Source organism: Ceratotherium simum, chromosome 33 (genome assembly GCF_057802395.1).
Source record: "Ceratotherium simum simum isolate JZ-2026a chromosome 33, ASM5780239v1, whole genome shotgun sequence".
Lineage (NCBI taxonomy): Eukaryota > Metazoa > Chordata > Mammalia > Perissodactyla > Rhinocerotidae > Ceratotherium > Ceratotherium simum.
In genome coordinates, this window is record NC_141932.1 from 4,037,193 (window position 1) to 4,056,400 (window position 19,208).

General features: G+C 45.6%; 1 protein-coding gene across 1 annotated transcript; it reads right to left on the minus strand.

The window, feature by feature from the left end:
- Positions 1-6,607: 6,607 nt before the first annotated feature.
- On the minus strand, positions 6,608-12,120 carry GALP (galanin like peptide). Its single transcript, XM_004439212.1, is given in 6 exon segments — positions 6,608-6,663; positions 8,359-8,436; positions 9,379-9,459; positions 10,232-10,280; positions 12,036-12,041; positions 12,043-12,120. Coding segments are annotated over 6 exon segments (348 nt in total).
- Between the last annotated feature and the right edge of the window lie 7,088 nt (positions 12,121-19,208).

The window sequence follows — 19,208 nt, forward strand, 5'->3', positions numbered from 1 at the left end:
GGCTCTGACCCCAAAGTCGCTCAGGGAGGGAGTTGTGTCAACAGTGACCTGCGTCCTGGACAGTTGGGTGTTGATGGCACTGGGAAAGAAACGGTCCTGGCTTATGATTGTCAGCAAGTAAAAATTCAGGATTCATGGTTAAATTTGCATTTCAGATAAGCCATGAACAATTTTTAGCATAAGTATGCCCCATGCAATATTTCGGATATACACACACATTTGGATTTGAGATGGAACAATGAATTTTTTTAAGTGTAAATATACTGCATGCAATATGAGCCCCATCTATGCAACATAGTACCACCCTTCTGCAGAGTTCCAAACCCCCATCAGTATGGGTAAAATTAGAGCATCTGGGCAAGACCCCTATCCTTACTCCCCTCACCCTCAACACTCACAGACCTGCCCTTCTCTGCCTTGGGGCCACCAGGTCTCATTTCAATATATCCTTAACTTATGTTTTTGTCAGTTTCCAAAAGAAGACTAGGTGCCCCCGAGCCATCCCTCGGCCCCCAGACCCTAGACATAACATGAATCTGGATCTCCCCATTGTAATACCCTGTTGCCTCCCAACTCCCGAAACCCTTCCATATTGTCTTCTACAAGGCAAAGTCACTCAGCAGGAGAATTCCCTCATCCTCCACCTCCTCTACAAATGTGTCCTTCACGTCATTCACCCTCATTCCTTGAAGGGCTTAGCTCCTGCCTCTAATGATACTGTAACCATAATTCTTGCATATCTCCTGTTCTTGAATGACATTCTCTCGACCCTCTGCCACACACTCCTATGAATCCATACATGTGGGTTTGTCATCTCCAGTAACTACAATGCCTCTGCGTGCTCCACTCCCAGCCTTGCACTCTAATCCCCTCCACTTTCTGTTTCTTTCCCTGATCTTTGAATACCACTGAGACCTACAATCTACTGAATCCCCAGAGCTCTGACCTGGGACCTCTTCTCTTCTCTATTCACCATCTAAATCCTACAGTGCTCCAAACCATACGTCCATTCTGCACCTCTCCTCTGAACTCCAGGTTTGCATATCCAACTCCCAACTCCCTACCCCCAGTTGCGTAACCAACAGGCATCTCAAACGTAATGTGTCCAAAACTGAGCTCCTGGTCTTTTCCCCAAATCTGCTCTATGTGTGGCCTCCCATATCCTTCAATGGCAGCTCCATCCTTCCATTCGCTTAGGCCAAAAAACAGGGACTCATCCTTGACTGCTTTCTCAAATTGCACAGCAAGTCTCTCGGGGAATCCTATTAATTCTACCTTCAGATACATCCAGAATGTGACTGCTTCTTACCACCTGCACTGCTTCCACCCTGGCCCGAGCCTCCATCACCTCTTGCCGGCGTTACAGCATCCTAAGTGGTCTCTGCCCTCTTTGGTCTATTATCAAAACAGAAGCCAGAAAAATCCTGTTAAAATATGAGTCATATCATGTCACTCCACTACTCAAAGCCTCCAGTGGCTTTGCACTTCACTCATAGAAAGACCCAAAGTCCTAACAGTGGACTCCAGCACCCCACCTCCCATCACCTATCTCAACTCATCTCTTCCACGCTCCTCACTCTGTTGGTTCTAGCCCTACTTACGCTGCTTCCTGACCCTTGAAAACTTGCTCCCATCCTGAGCACCGGCCCTTTGTCATTCCTCTGCCTGGTATCTCTTCTTCCAAATATCTTCAGGGCTCCATCCCTTTCTCCTTCAGTTCTATAATTTTATTTTATTTATTTTTCCCCCAAAGCCCCAGTAGATAGTTGTATGTCATAGCTGCACATCCTTCTAGTTGCTGTATGTGGGACGCGGCCTCAGCATGGCCGGAGAAGCGGTGCGTTGGTGTGCGCCCGGGATCCGAACCTGGGCCGCCAGCAGCGGAGCGCACACACTTAACTGCTAAGCCACGGGGGCGGCCCTCCCCTTCAGTTCTTTATTCAGATTTCATCTTCTCCTTCACACCTCCCCTCACTAACACATTAAAAATTTCAAGCTCCTTAGGAACTTCCTGTCTACTATCTCTGCCTTCATGTTCTCCGTAACACTTATCACTGTGTGGAATACTATATATTTTACTTGCTAATTTTTCCTTTTTTATTAATTAATTAATTAATTTTTTTGTGAGGAAGATCAGCCCTGAACTAACATCCATGCTAATCCTCCTCTTTTTGCTGAGGAAGACCGGCCCTGAGCTAACATCTATTGCCAATCCTCCTCCTTTTTTTTTTTCCCCCAAAGCCCCAGTAGATAGTTGTATGTCATAGTTGCACATCCTTCCAGTTGCTGTATGTGGGACGCAGCCTCATCACGGCCGGAGAAGCGGTGCGTCGGTGCGTGCCTGGGATCTGAACCCGGGCGCCAGTAGCGGAGTGCACGCACTTAACCGCTAAGCCGCGGGGTCGGCCCTGCTAATTTTTTTCAATGTCCAACTCTCCTCTCTTCCAGAATACAAGCTCCAAGAGGGCAGGGATTTTTTTCTTTTGGTCTGTTTTGTTATCCACCGTACCCTGATTCCCTAGATGAGTTCTGGCGTATGGTAGACACTCAACAAATATTTACTGAATGTTAACTTAATTGTAGACTGTTCCATCTCCGGTGTCTTCAGTCTGTCACTTCCTCTCAATGCTCACTTTCATCTCCTCAGCTATTGCCTCTCTCCAAGAATATCATAACAGCTTCCTACTTTACTCCTCCTCCAATGCATCTTCCATGCACTGGAGTGATCTTTCTAAAATGCAAACCTGGCCATATCAGCTGTGGGTGAGATGCTATGTGTCTACTGAAACCCATGCTCCCTTTCCCAACTTGGTATTTGTAGCTGGGGAGCAGCTGCATACGAAGGGTCCGTATTGTCCCCACGTTACAGCCAACTGTGGACAGATGATGAGTATGAACAAAAGGGATGCAGGCACTTCTGGGCCAAGGCTTATATGAAGCAGGTGTGCACCCCTCCATGTTTTCTTTCCCCTTCCATTGGTTGAGTGCAACCAAAGACAAGACACTGAGTGATGGGTGAACCACTATATAGAGTGAATCTTGGTCTTTGAACCATTACATAGAGGAGACCCCTTGGCTGACTTGAAACATCCTCCCTGGACTGTTAGGTGAAGGAGAAAAAAATTTTATTGTGTTCCATTCATTGCATCAGAAATTGGCAAACTTTCCTGTAAAGGGCCAGATAATACATACTTTAGCCTTTGCAGCCTCTGCTCACATGCTTCTTTTTTCTTTCCCAACCGTTTAAAAGTATAAAAACCATTCTTAGCTCAGAGGCAGTACATCGACAGGCAGCCAGGCTGGGTTTGGCCCCGGGATATAGTTTGCAACCCCCACATTGGACGCTCACAGTCTGGTCTCTCCTCTACATTACAACCTCAGCAGCTCCTAATTGCCTTCATAAGAAAGTACACACTCCCGAGACTGAAATTCAGAGGCCATCATTGCTCCCATTTCCCCTTCACCCTTGTTGCTCTCCTCTTGATCTCTGAATTTTATATTCTAGTCACCCTGAGCAACCCACTGGACTTCCTGTGCCTAGATATTCCTACCTCTGGGTCTCATGAAAAGTGCCTATTCTCCCTACAAATCTGAGTCCACATATATTAGTCCTCCTTGGGACAGCTTCTCAGCCTGACCCCAGAGTTGGTCAGATGCTCCTTGTCCCATTGTCCCCTATGCAACTTCTCTCAAAGCCCTTGTCCCCCTCTGTTGCATCTGTCCACTCGTTTGCCTGGTTTCTCCCCTCTGTGAGATCTTTGAAGGCAGTGGCTGTGTCTTATTTGTCCCTGAGGCTTGGTGCTGCCTCTCTCCCCCCATTCTTCTATTTAAAGTTGCTAATGATACTGAGCAATGGGCTCACTCTGCTCGCCACGATCTGAGCCAATTAATCACAATGAGTTAGAGATGGAGAAACGAAGTTTAATTAGATTAGCTGGCAAATCAGAAGGCAGGTGACTAATGTCTCAAAGACCCATCTTCAAAGATTACAGAATCTTGAGGCAGTTACATAGGGAAAATGGGCAGTGAGGAGGGCGTCTAGGGATGTTGGTCTCCGGAGTGACGGGCTCCAGTCATCACATTGTCCCATTCTTCTGTCAGCTGTGATGGATACCTTGTAGGTGTGTTTTCCACCTGTGGTCAGCCTGTTCCTGGAGAGAAACTCATAGAACAAAGTTTTTAATTTGTCAAGCTATTGGGGAGTACATATGTAACTGGAGGCGATAAATCAGGAGAGAATGTGAAGTTTTTAGAGTACGTGCAGAACAGCGAGTGGTCACACAGAGGAGGGGCTGGGGCCATTTAGTGTGACAAGATGACCTCACGGGGCCGGCCCGGTGGCGCAAGCGGTTAAGTGCGCGCGCTCCACTGCGGCGGCCTGGGGTTCGCTGGTTCGGATCCCGGGCGCGCACCGACGCACTGCTTGGCAAGCCATGCTGTGGCGGCGTCCCATATAAAGTGGAGGAAGGTGGGCACAGATGTTAGCCCAGGGCTGTCTTCCTCAGCAAAAAAAAGAGGAGGATTGGCGGATGTTAGCACAGGGCTGATCTCCTCACCAAAAAAAAAAAAAAAAAAAAAAATTCGGGCCGGCCCCGTGGCTTGGTGGTTAAGTGAGCGCGCTCCACTGCTGGCGACCCGGGTTCGGATCCCGGGCTCGCACCGACGCGCTGCTTCTCCGGCCATGCTGAGGCCGCGTCCCACATACAGCAACTAGAAGGATGTGCAGCTATGACACACAACTATCTACTGGGGCTTTGGGGGGAAAAAATAAATAAATAAAATCTTAAAAAAAAAAAAAACAGATGACCTCACTTATGTTCACTTACATTAAGGGCTTAGAATGAGATTTTTGATATTAGATTGCATGTGGCCAGAGATCCAGGCATGTCAGAATCCTGCATTAACAATCTCCACCATGTGACGTTGCTGAGAGAGACGTAAATCCAAAGGACAATGGCAAATCAGAACAAGTAGCTGAATATCTATCTCCAACTCTCCCATTATTTTATGTTTTTAACTGGGCAAATGCCCCAGCTAAAGATGACATTTCCCAGCCTCCCTTGTGACTAAGAATAGCCATGCATTGAGTATGTGAGCTAACACGATGTGTGGCCTTTCAGACTTTTGATTAAAAGAATTGGACATGCCCCCTGCTGGCCCCCTTTCTCACTGGAGGTGAAACTTCATAGCTGAAGATGTCAGAGCCATTCTACTAGCTCCAGATTGCCTCCTTCTGGCCTGTTACATGACAGCAAATTAAACTTTTATCTTGTTTGCACTAGTGTATTTTTGGGACTCTTCATTACAGCAGCTTGGCCTTAATGAATGTTCCAGATAATAAGGCGAAAGCCCTGACCTACCATGTAAGAATTCAATGATCCTGAAACCATCACGCTGGAGAAGTCGTGTGTAGGTACTCGAGTCAACTGTCTCAGCTGAGCTGAACCCAGCCTTCCAGCTAGAGCCATCAAGGCACCAGACATGGGAGTGAAGCCACCCTGGACTCTCCAGATCAGCCCACCTACCAGCTGAATACCACCTCTGTCAGTGGCCTCCATCAAAGCCACATGGAATAGAAAATTCACACAGCCAAGCCCGACCTGGATTCCTGACCTACAAAATCATGATGTATAATAAACAGTTGTTGTCTTAGGCCACTGAGTTTTAGGATAGTGTGATATGCATCAGTGGTTACCTGGAATAGTCATTACTAATATGAGGCAAAAGAGAATCAAAAGCAATAAGCATTAATGGGGATGAAGGAAGTCATTATATAATGATAAAAAGAAGTTTCCTCCAGATAGTTATAAAACTTATAAACCTATATGATGCTAACAACATAGCTTCAAAATATGCAGAAGTTTTAAAATGAATAAACCAGTGAACAAAGAGTAGGTCAGATCTCGAGTTATGGACAATTGCCAGAAATTGCAATTAAATTTAGGCCCTCTCTTTAGATAATCCCAGATCTACTGCCTCCAAGAGGTTATATGCCCCCAATCCCACACCTGACCCTATCATCCGTGATTTTGCTACCCCCAATAAATTCCCATACTAATTAACAGAAGAAAACATTGATTATTTGAAAAGAAATATTTTATTCTCTCCATTCCGCTCCAGGTGACTTCTCCTCATCTCTGGCTGGAGGAGGCCCAGGTGGGATGGAAGAATAAGGAAAGGCAAGCATGCTACTTTGGAGAATCTTTTCAAGTCAAGACATCATAGAATCTCAGAGTTCAAAGGGATATTAATATTGTAGTATTCAACAGCTCCTGTTACAAAATTACTGTAATTAATTGATTCTAAAAGAACACAATTACTTTAAAAGTACTGCAGGAATATTCCCTGATAACCCCCCAGAATCTCCTAAATGGTTTCAGAATTATTCTTGAGTTTGTTAACAACACTTTATACTTATTCCAAGGATAAGTCAGTAAAATCCGAGACAGTCCAGGGACTTTTGAGAATAATTCTTCAAATGCACCAACATTTCTTCATGAGATTTGGGGATTTAATTTCAGGATCTTAGTCTCAGTAGAGAGAGTCTAGAGAGGGTTTCAGGAGGAGCTGGGGAGGAGAAAGATGAGGAGCAGAGGTTTGGATTCATCTATGACTGAAGGACATCTCCTGTCTTGGGAACTTTCTTGCTGAGCATGCCCAGATCTGTGGGCGATAACGGGGTGAATTTTGAATGGTTTTGTTCACCACCGCTATCCAGCCAGGTTCTTGAGGTTGGGATGAAACCAGCGAGGAAGTTCTCTTTAGTTCATCTCAGACCCACTAGCCTTCCCTTTTCTCTCTCCCTCTTTCCTTTTTTGTTCTACTTTCTTTTTATTTTCATGTACTCATATATTTCCCTTTTCCACCCCCTTTTTAAGATGGCGCACGGTGGTGGTGGGCGTTTTCAAGAGCCAGACTGTAGTCAAGGCTGGCGTGGGAATTAGTGAATTCAGAAGACGTGTCATGTCCTGCACTGGCAGGTGTCCGATAAATATACGGTTTTCAAATGAATTAATACAGTTGGAATAAAGGCACAGTGTTAGTTTCCAAAAACAAGGTTAGGAATGAAGAAGGAGATGAAATTGGGTGAAAATCCAACTGGAGGAAGGCAGAAGCAGCAGCCGATCATTGACTTTGATCGTGGGTGGGAAGGTGGCATGTGAAGCCTGAATTTGGATAATTTAGTTCACTCATTTAACAAATGTTTACCAAGCACCCACTATGCATCAGCCGTTGCGCTAGGCAGTGAGCAGGACAGAGAATGTCCCCACTCACATGGAGCTTAGATTTTATTGGGAGAAGACAGAGAATAAGCAGATAAATCTATGACGCAAGGAAGAATCATATAATGATAAATGTCACTATTAAAATAAAACAAGATGACAAAAATAGAGAAAAAGTAGCTTTTTTTCAGGGAAAGCCTCTAAGGAGGAGGTGATGACTAAAATGATTTCTTTTTTTTTTTGAGAGGAAGACCAGCCCTGAGCTAACATCTGCCAATCCTCCTCCTTTTGCTGAGGAAGACTGGCCCTGGGCTAACATCCGTGCCCATCTTCCTCCACTTTGTATGGGACGCCGCCGCAGCATGGCTTGACAAGCGGTGCGTCAGTATGCACCCGGGATCCGAACCGGTCAACCCCAGGCTACCAAAGCAGAGCGCGTGCACTTAAGCACTTGCGCCAACAGGCCGGCCCCTAAAATGATTTCTGAATGACGTGAACGATCTAGCCATGCAAAGCTCTAGAAACAAAACATTCTAGACTGAGGTGATAGCTGGTGCAAAGATCCTACAGCTAAATGGACCCAGTGTTCCAAGAAAACCAGAAGCCAGAGCTGGGACAGAAGGGCATGCTTGAGTATGAGGACAGATGAGTACAGAGTCCAGAGTAGGTTTAAAGGTTGGAAATAAAGATCTTATTTAGGACAGAGGTCAAAGTTGGAATTGAACCATGAGGTCAAAGTGAGGGTTTGAGGTCAATGTGGTAGCAAAGGCCAGGATTAGGGGTGATATTGGGGGAGATGGAGGTTTGGGTGTGGGGTCATAATTGGAAAAGTGCTAGATTGTGAGGAAATGCCAGGATTGGTTGGACAATTAGAGTTGGACGGTGAGGCAGGATCTCAGGTGAAGGAACAGAGTTGAAGTGGAGCAATCAAGCCCAGGATGGGAATTCAGAGTTGAGGATACGTGGTCAGTGGTAGGTGTTGTGGCTACAAGCAAGGGGATTCTTGGTTGAGTTCACTTCCCACCTCATCCTCCCTGACCCTCAAAGCTCTGCTAGCCACTTCTCCTGTCCCCTTCTCATATCTATTTCTCTCCTCCATATCTATTTCTTTCCTCCATATTTCCCCTGCCTTTACCTCCAATCTCTGGTGGGGAAAAAGTGTCCCTCAGACTCCTCTTGGAGGCCTGCTGAGAGTGTGGATAGGGGAGCCCATCTAGGAACAAAACCAGAAATCATTATGCCTTCATGCCACTCAGTTCGGTACTTGATACCATTCCACGTGGTTCTGCTTCCCTGCGTCCTGGGAAATCTTACGGTACTTAGTGGTTCTCATCCAGGGGCAATATTGCCATCCTGGGGCTATTTGGCAACATGCAGAGACATTTTTGGTTGTCACAACTTGGAGGTGCTACTGGCATCTCGTGGATGCTGCTCAACGTCCCACAGCGCACAGGATGGACCCCACAAGACCGAATGCTCCCGCCCCAAATGTCAACAGTGCCAAGGCTGAGAAATCCTGCCTTAGACACACTTAGTTGCCTCCATTTGGTGGGTGGCAATGATGAGGAGATTCACTTCAAGTCATATGCTGCATTTACGGGTGTGCCTACACAGGTGTCTGAACCCCTGTGTGCCTCCAGGATTCTTTCCCTTGAGATATGACATGGGAAGGAGAAGGGAATCTCAGAGATATTACCTGGTGAGGTGAGAAGAAGAGATAACAGGACCAGGCCTGAGCAGAGAGGAAGTGGACGGGGATCTTGCAAGGAGATAATATTATTTTTAATATTATATTAAATATATTAAATAATATTATTTTTAATATTATCTCCTTGCAAGGAGACCTGGTTAAAAATAATAACTATGACTCATGAGAATCCTACCATACACCATACACCCTTCTGGGAATTTTACACCCATTGTCTCACTGAGCCACACGACAGAATTATGAGGCAGTTTTCACTGATACCATCTTACATATGGAGGAATTTGAGGCTGAAAGGAAGTGCATCACTTGCCCAAGCTCCCCCAACTAGTAAGTTGCAGAGCAAGGGATGGAGCCCTCATCTGCCAGTTTCCACAAACCAACAGTGGGCAGGTGGAGGGGAGTGATGGAGATGAAGGATGGAGGGAGTCTAACTCGCCATTCACTCACCAATGGCCTTCCACAGGTCTAGGATCTCGAGGGCTGTCTTCTCCTTCCTGCCTTGGTCAGCCTTCTGGGGAAGGTGGAGCACTGAGGAAGGGTGGGAGAAGCAAGACCAGGGGGTCTGTTAAATGGCAATGATGACACACAGAATCCAGCAATCCTGTGGCACTATTCATCTGAAGGTGCACGTCCACCAAATCTGTGGGACGGGGTGCGTTTTGACCATCCCTACTTGCCAGTGAGGAGATTGTGGCTCTGAGAAGTCACTTGCTCAGAGTTACCCAGCGACTAAGTGGCAGAACTGGGATTTGAACCCACCTATGTCTGATCCAAATCTCACGTCCTTTCTGCTCTGGGTTTTCATGGACCACTGAATGAAGCCCCAGATGAACCCTGCCTTGAGCATCACAGGATCCCCTCATGTAACGGGTTTAATTGTTACTAAGCAGCACACTGCCAATTGTGCAACAAGTGCCCAGTGCAGATGCACCTGGGGACATGGAAAGAGAAGGGTAGGGGAACCTGCCACGTATTGCTCTACCTTATCTAATCCTCACAACATCCTTATGAGGCAGGGGCCATCATTATCCCCATTGTCACAGATGAGAACAGTGAGGCATAGAGGTATGAAGGTGGCACACCAAGTAAGTGGCAGAGCTGGGCTTGAGCCCAATGCTCTGGCTCCAGGATCCACACGCCCATCACTCCACTAGTCTAACCCTCAAGACAGGTCTGGAGATAAAACCTGTGGACTTCAGTGAATGTGGGTGGAGGGTCTTTACAGGGTCACAAACTCACTGCCCACAGGCACCAGGCAGGCACTAGCAGGGGATGGAGCGCTCCAAGCGGGCTCACTCACCGGGACCCAGAAGGTAGCCAGCACTATTGAGGGTCCAGCCTCCTCGCCCCTGGACAGAGATAGAGAGATCAAGAATCAGAGAGGCAGAAGGGTGGCAGGCATCCCCCAGGTCTGGGATGAGGGGGTTCAGCAGGCCCTTTTCCCACCAGCCCATGAAAGCAGGTTTGCTTGAACCACATTTCACCAATGAGGAAACTGAAGACTTCCTAAGACCTAGCAACTTGGAATGCAAAGAAAGCTTTAAAAACCACTGCTGTCAGTCCTTTATGCGTGTAGCATATTCTCCCTCTCTCTCTCTCTCCCCCCCCTCCCCTCCCCCCCTCTCCCCCCCCCCCGCCTTCTCTCTCTCTCCCCCGCCCTTCTCTCTCTCTCTCTCTCTGTCACACACACACACACACACACACGCACACACGCACGGTCCAGGTCCAGACTACATCATTCGATGGCTTTAGGTAAGTCGCTGAGTTCCTGCAATAATTATGATGGCTAACATCTATTGCGGGCTTACCACATGCCAGCGTCCATTCTAAGCAGGACTGGCTACATAATTTAGGGGGCCCCGTGCAAAATGAGAATATGGGGCCCCTTGTTAAAACAGGATTAAGGACTTCAAGATGGAGACAGCAGAGCATTAAAACCGAGCACAGTCACCTTCTGAGTGCAGGCCCTGGATGACTGCGCGGGTTGTGTGCCCATGAAGCCAGCTCTGGTTCTATGTCCTCGACACGTTTACTCATCTAGTCCCCACAGCAACCCTGGAAGGGAAGAACTATGATCAGGCTCATTTAATGGAAGAGAAAACTTTCCTTAAAAGGTTAGGCAAAGTGCCTAAATTAACACAGTAAGTGCCAAGCAGACTTCAGACTCTTAACAACTAGACTATGGGTACTCAATATTTAAGCCTCAGTTTTCCATTCTGTAAAATGGGAAGTAACCAAACGGAATCAACTCAAAGTGTTGCTGGTGGAAATGGCTGGTGCCTGTCGAGGGTTTTCCACAGTTTCTGGAGCTGAGAAAGCACTCCAGACCTATTAGCCCTTGTGAAAATCCCCTGTCAGATGGGTGCTACTAGTTACATAGAAGCAAGGGAAGCTCAAAGAAACTTAAATGGCTTGCTGAGGACCCCGTCAGCGTGAGGGAAGCTGATACTCAAACCCAGGACAACTGAAGACCAAGTCTGGGTCCTCTCGATTAGATAATGAGGGCCAACTGCCCTCATTATCATTATCATTAGGGCCTCGAACGATGAGCTCAGTTAACCCTGCAGTGCCGTGATTTTACAGAGGACATCGAGGGACAGAGAGATTAGGCAACTTGCCAGAAGTCATGCAGCTAGAACGTGACAGAACCAGGACTTCAAACTCAGCCCGGTCTCCGCATCCCATACTCCTCATCAGGGATTCTCATAATGTGGTCTCAGGACCAGCACATCAGCATCGCCTGGGAACGGGTTGGAAATGCAGACTCACCCAACCGGACACTCTGGGAGTGGCATTTCCACATACCCTTCCCTCTGGGGAATTATCACGCATGCCAAAGCGCTGAGGATTTAGAATGACAGGAGGCTCTGCCTTTGAAGGCATCTTTTTGCATCTCTGGGCAATGCTAATCCTTAGGAAGTTTTTGCTTTGAATAAACCGAACCCCGACCCCTCCTATTTTACCTGTTCTATTCTACCCCCCAGGGCCAAGGAGATGAAGTCAGCTTCTTGTCTTTCTTCTCATATTTTCACAACTTGGTCCCCACGACACGCTGGCTCAGCCAGGAAAATTAGGAAACTTCCTGGAGGACAGGAAGGTCTCACCCGGTGGTGATGGGTACGGAGGCGGGATCTCCGCCAGGCTGAGCAAGACCGCGAGAAGCAGGACCAGATGGACAGACGGAGCCATCTGAGGGCCAGAAGGATAGGCGCTCTGCAAAAAGAGGGTGGTGAGTTTGTTTGTTTTAGTTTTATTGAGGTATAATTGATATGCAAACAGTCGCACACATTTAACGTATACATCTTGAGTGTGACATATGCATACACCCATGATACTATCAACCATCAAGGCAATAGGCATGCCCATCACCTACAAAAATTTCCTTTTTTTAAAAAATTTTTTGTTTATTGCAGTAACATTGGTTTATAACATTGTATAAATTTCAGGTGTACATCATTATACTTCTATTTCTGCATAGATTACATCATGTTCACCACCCAAATACTAATTACAACCCATCACCACACACATGAGCCGAATTATCCCTTTCGCCCTCCTCCCTCCCCCCTTCCCCTCTGGTAACCACCAATCCAATCTCTGTCTCTATGTGTTTGTTTATTGTTGTTGTTATCTACTACTTAATGAAGGAAATCATACGGTATTGGACCTTCTCCCTCTGACTTATTTCACTTTGCATAATACCCTCAATGTCCATCCATGTTGTCACAAATGGCTGGATTTCATCGTTCCTTATGGCTGAGTAGTATTCCATTGTGTATATATACCACATCTTCTTTATCCATTCGTCCCTTGATGGGCACTTAGGTTGTTTCCAAGTCTTGGCTATTGTGAATAACGCTGCAATGAACACAGGGGTGCATGTATCTTTACGCATTGGTGTTTTCAAGTTCTTTGGATAAATACCCAGCAGTGGAATAGCTGGGTCATATGGTAGTTCTATCCTTGATTTTTTGAGGAATCTCCATACTGTTTTCCACGGTGGCTGCACCAGTTTGCACTCCCACCAGCAGTGGATGAGAGTTCCCTTCTCTCCACATCCTCTCCAACCCACATTGTTTCCTGTCTTGTTACTTATAGCCATTCTGACGGGCGTGAGGTGATATCTCATTGTAGTTTTGATTTGCATTTCTCTGATAGTTAATGATTTTGAACATCTTTTCATGTGTCTGTTGGCCATCTGTATATCTTCTTTGGAGAAATGTCTGTTCAGGTCATTTGCCCATTTTTTAATTGGGTTGTTAGTTTTTTTGTTGTTGAGATGCATCAGTTCTTTGTATATTTTGGAGATTAAGCCCTTAGCAGATGTATGGTTTGCAAATATCTTCTTCCAATTGTTAGGTTGTCTTTTCGTTTTGTTGATGGTTTCCTTTGCTGTGCAGAAGCTTTTTAGTTTGATGTAGTCCCATTTGTTTATTTTTTCTATTGTTTCTCTTGCCCGGTCAGACGTGGTGCTTGAAAATATGTTGCTAAGACCGATGTCGGAGAGCGTACTGCCTATGTTTTCTTCTAGAAGTTTCATAGTTTCAGGTCTTACATTCAAGTCTTTAATCCATTTGGAGTTAGTTTTTGTGTATGGTGTAAGGTAAGGGTCTACTTTCATTTTTTTGCATGTGGCTATCCAGTTTTCCCAACACCATTTGTTGAAGAGAATTTCTTTTCTCCATTGTATGTTCTTGGCTCCTTTGTCAAAGATTAGCTGTCCATAGATGTGTGGGTTTATTTCTGGGCTTTCAATTCTATTCCATTGATCTGTGTGTCTGTTTTTGTGCCAGTACCATGCTGTTTTGGTTACTATAGCTTTGTAGTATATTTTGAAATCAGGGAGTGTGATACCTCCAGCTTTGTTCTTTTTTCTCAGGATTCCTTTACTTATTCGGGGTCTTTTGTTGTTCCAAATAAATTTTAGGATTCTTTGTTCTATTTCTGTGAAAAATGTTGTTGGAACTTTGATAGGGATTGCACTGAATCTATAGATGGCTTTAGGAAGTATGGACATCTTAACTATCTCAATTCTTCCAATCCAAGAGCACGGAATATCTTTCCATTTCTTTGTATCTTCTTCAATTTCTTTCAGCAATGTTTTATAGTTTTTGGTGTACAGCTCTTTTACCCATTTGGTTAAGTTTATTCCTAGGTATTTTATTCTTTTTGTTGCAATTGTAAATGGGATGGTATTCTTAATTTCTCTTTCTGCTACTTCGTTGTTAGTGTTTAGAAATGCAACTGATTTTTGTATGTTGATTTTGTATCCTGCAACTTTACCATAATCGTTTATTACTTCTCAAAGTTTTCTGGTGGATTCTTTAGGGTTTTCTATATATAAAATCATGTCATCTGCAAATAGTGACAGTTTCACTTCTTCCTTTCCAATTTGGATCCCTTTTATTTCTTTCTCTTGCCTGATTGCTCTGGCTAGGACTTCCAATACTATGTTAAATAGGAGTGGTGACAGTGGGCATCCTTGTCTGGTTCCTGTTCTTAGAGGGATAGCTTTCAGTTTTTCACCATTGAGGATGATATTAGCTGTGGGTTTCTCATATATGGTCTTTATTATGTTGAGGTACTTTCCTTCTATACCCATTTTATTCAGAGTTTTTATCATAAATGGATGCTGTATCTTGTCAAATGCTTTCTCTGCATCTATTGAGATGATCATGTGATTTTCATTCTTCATTTTATTAATGTGGTGTATCACGTTGGTTGATTTGCGAATGTTACACCATCCCTGCCTACCTGGAATAAATCCCACTTGATCATGGTATAATCTTTTTAACGTATTCTTGTATGCGATTTGCTAGTATTTTGTTGAGGATTTTTGCATCAATGTTCATCAGTGATATTGGCCTGTAGTTTTCTTTTTTTGTGTTGTCCTTGTCTGGTTTTGGTATCAGGGTAATGTCGGCTTCATAGAATGATTTAGGGAGCTTCCCCCTCTCCTCAATTTTTTGGAAGAGTTTGAGAAGGATAGGTATTAAGTCTTCTTTGAATGTTTGTTAGAATTCACCAGGGAAGCCGTCTGGTCCTGGACTTTTATTTTGGGGGAGGTTTGTGATTACTGTTTTGATTTCCTTACTGGTGGTTGGTCTATTCAAATTCTCTACTTCTTCTTGATCCAGTTTTGGAAGGTTGTATGATTCTAAGAATTTATCCATTTCTTCCAGATTGTCGAATTGGTTGGCATATAGCTTTTCATAGTATTCTCTTATAATCTTTTGTATTTCTGAGGTGTCTGTTGTAATTTCTCCTCTTTCATTTCTGATTTTACTTATTTGTGCCTTCTCTCTTTTTTTCTTGGTGAGTCTAGCTAAAGGTTTGTCAATTTTTTTTATCTTTTCAAAGAACCAGCTCTTGGTTTTATTATTTTTTTCTATTGTTTTTTTGGTCTCTATTTTTGTTTTGTTAACGTGACATTTATCCTCTTCACGTATTTTTTCTTCCAGTTTTATTGAGATATAATTGACATAAATCACTGTATAAGTTCAAGGTATACAGCATAATGATTTAACATACATCTATATTGTGAAATAATCACCATGATAAGATTAGTTAACATCCATCACCCCATATAGTTATAAAAAATTTTTTTTCCTTGTGATGAGAGCTTTTAGGATTTAGTCTCTTAGCAACTTTCAAATATACAACACAGCCTTGTTAGCTACAGTCACCATATTGTACACTACATCTCTCAGACTTATTTCTTTTGTAACTGCAAGTTTGTAACTTTTCACCACCTTCACCCAGTTCCCCCACCTCCGCCTCTGATAACCAACAATCTGATCTCTTTTTCTATGAGTTTTTTTTTTCTTAAATTCCGTGTGTAAGTAAGATCATACAATATTTGACTTTCTCTGTCTGACTTTTAACATTGTAAAGTGCACAATACTGTGTTATTAACTGAAGGTTAACCTCTATGCCTTTTTCCCTCAAATATATGATAGAAAAATAAAACGAACACTTTCGAGGTTATTGAGGTTTTTGTGGAGCTCTGTTTTGGAGCACATTTATTGAAGTGAAATGAGAGAAGTTGGTTGAGGGAAAATGCCAAAGGAAATAAGTAAGTAACAGAATATTGGATGCATAAAACCCCCACAATACATGAAAGACCAAAGTTGAAGACTCAGAGGCATTAATGCCTCTCCATCCTCCCTGGTCACAGCTCTCGCCTCCCGCCATCCACTCTCCCAGACCCACCCCCACGCCCTGGAGTGCCGAGTCCTCATTCCCTCCTCCACCCATTCCTGGACCTTCCCAGTCCTCTGCCTGCTCCTCACCTGTCCTCCACCACCACTGCCTCTGCTTTTCTTGATCTCCCCATCCCTTCTCGCCCTCCCTGCATCCCCCCCACCCCCTTCCCTCCTCTCACCTCACTGGAGTCGGCAGCTCTGCCCAGCTCTCTCTGGGTCCCAACTCCCTCTGGGTCCCAACTCCCCAGACTCCAGCTTTTATGCCTCCCGAGGAGAAGGAAGGAGGAGGCGAGAAGGGTGGGGAGAAGGAGGGGGTCAGAGACGAGGAGGGAGGAGGGAGAGAGGGCACAGAGGATGGAGGTGGGTGAGGATTCGCTCACACAAGGGGCTTTTATTACTGGCCTGTGAGGTCAGAACAAGGATGCTTCCCTCGCGTCTCCCTCAGACCCTCTCAGCCGAGATGTGTGCTCTGCGTTTATTCAAGCATCCTCACCTCCCAACTGTGTGTGTTTGGGCCTCGGTGGTGCCCTTTCTATCTACGCCCCCTTGGTCTCTTGGTCTGGTGCCCCTGCAGCTCTGCACTCCTCTCTCTGCATCTCTTTAATCTCCTGAGTCTTCTCGGCTCTCTTGCTGTGTCCGGCCAGTTCTTCTTTCCTGCATGATGCACCTTGTCCCTTTGTTTCCCTGTTTGTTGGCTATCTCCCCCTCCCTGGAAAATAAGCTCAATGAGAGGAGGCAATTATGTCCTGCTCATCACCGCGTCGCCAGCACAGAGGTTCTCAACCAGGGGGGTTTTGTCCTCCTGGGGACATTTGGCCACGTCTGCAGACATTTTTGCTTGTCGTGACTTGGGAGGGTGCTTCTGGCATCCAGTGGGTGGAGCCCAGGGATGCTGCTCAACCCCCTACCGTGCACAGGACGGACCCCCACAGTAAAGAGTGATCCTGCCCCAAATGTTGACAGCACCGAGGATGAGAGACCCTGCGGTAGCCCCTAAATGGTGCCTGGAACTCCACAAATGTTTGTTGGGTGAACAAATGTAGTGTGTGTGTTGTTCTCCCCATCCGCCACCCCGTTTCTGTTTTTTGGTTTGTCTGTCTCTTCGTTTCTCTCCCTCTCTGCCCCGGACAGCAGCAGTTTTCCAGAGGAAGGACACCAGAATCAAGGGGGGGCATGTACTCCCGGCTTTGCCCTTGGCTTCCTGAGAGTTCTGGTCTTCGGGACACAGTTTCCTCTTCTCTGCGATGAAGGGCCAGCCTCCATTCTGTCTGTCTGTGGCTCGCTCTGTATCTTCCTCCCATCTCCACATCTCTGCACCAGCCGTCCCACCCCCATCCCTTCTCGTCTCAGTTGAAAAAGGAAGACCCTGTGGGAGGGACAGAGTGGGAGTAAGAAACTGGACCTCAAAGATCCTTGTTGGCTGACCCCACTTTGCTCCTTGTCCTCATCTCCCCACGTCCTTCATTTCTCATCCGGAGGGGACGGGGGAGCTCCAATAGGGGAGGAAGTGACAAGAAGGTATAAATGGCTTTGCTAGGAAAGAGGATGAAGGAGGAGGGTGACGCTCGCAGGAGAGGACAGAGGATGCTGAACGCCCGCCCAGAGGTGGTTACCTAGAGACTGACAGAGAGTTGGAGAAAAGAGAACCGTACACCTCGATTCCCCCATTAACCAGTTTATGAAAAGTAAATGTAATGCGTCCAAGTCTCATGCAAAAACAAAAACAAAAACACAGGTGTGGGAGAAATGTCACTTTCTTCGTATTTCTGTGACTGAGCCAAATGTCTGCCTTGAGCCGCATCCCTTTTAGTGATTTGGCAATGTGGAAATGAGCACCCCTTTCCTGAGGTGGACACTGCAGTTGTCTGTCCTTCATTTGGTCCTACTGGCGATGAGTCCACTGGCTTTTATCCAAATATCTGCAGTACTTCTATGCGTCCCACCTGCCATGGGGATGCCAGCCTATACCTGGGCCTGGGGGACGGCAGGAGACGGGTCAAAACTGATCCTTCCTCCTTCCTTCTCTCCTCTTTCCTTCCCTCCTTCCTCCCTCCCTCTCCCCTTCCCTCCTTCCTCAAATAGGGATTGGGTGCCTAAATGTACCACGTCCTGTCCACAGTGCAGATGAGCCCATGACCCAATTATTCCAGCCAGTGAAAGTAGAAAAGACATTTGCTGGGGACTTTGGAGGAAAAAAAACAATTCTTCCTTGTTCTTTTTTAATTTTTAATTTTGAAATAATTTCAAACTTACAGGAAAGTTGTCCAAATAATTTCCAAATATTCAGAGTCTCCAAATGTTTACATTTTACCGTATTTGATTTATCTGATTCCCCTCCGCCTCTCCCCTCTGCATATATGGACACACAGATATTCTGAACTGTTTGAGAGCAAGCCACATACATTACGCTGCTTCACCCCTAAGTTCTTCAGTGTGTTTTTCCTAAAAATAAGGACGTTCTCTTACATAACCACAAGAAAATTGCCAAAATAGCGAAATTAACATTGATATCATACTAATATCTAACCTACAGACCTTATTAAAATTTCACCAATTGTCCCAGTAATGCCCTTTATAGCAAAACAAAACAAAACCCAAAAAACTCCTCCGTGCCTCCGTGGTCTCCTTTAAACTGAAAGAGTTCCTCCACTTTCTCTCTTTCATGATCTTGACATTTTTTTTTTTTTTGGTGAGGAAGACTGGCCCTGAGCTAACATCCATGCCAATCCTCGTCTTTTTTTTTTTTTGCTGAGGAAGACTGGCCCTGAGCTAACATCCGTGCCCATCTTCCTCTGCTTTATATGGGACGCCACCACAGCACGGCCTGACAAGTGGTGCATCAGTGTGCGCCCCGGATCCGAACCAGGGCTGCCAGCAGCGGAGCGTGCGCACTTAACGCTATGCCATGGGGCCGGCCCCTTCCTTGACATTTTTTAAGTGTACCCCTGAGTTGGGTTCTCCATTTGGGTCTGTATGACGTTGCCTCATGATTGGATTTGGGTTACACACATTTGGCGGGAAACCCACGGGAGGGATCTTGGTGGTGGTGTACAAATTATGTCCCGAGCACAT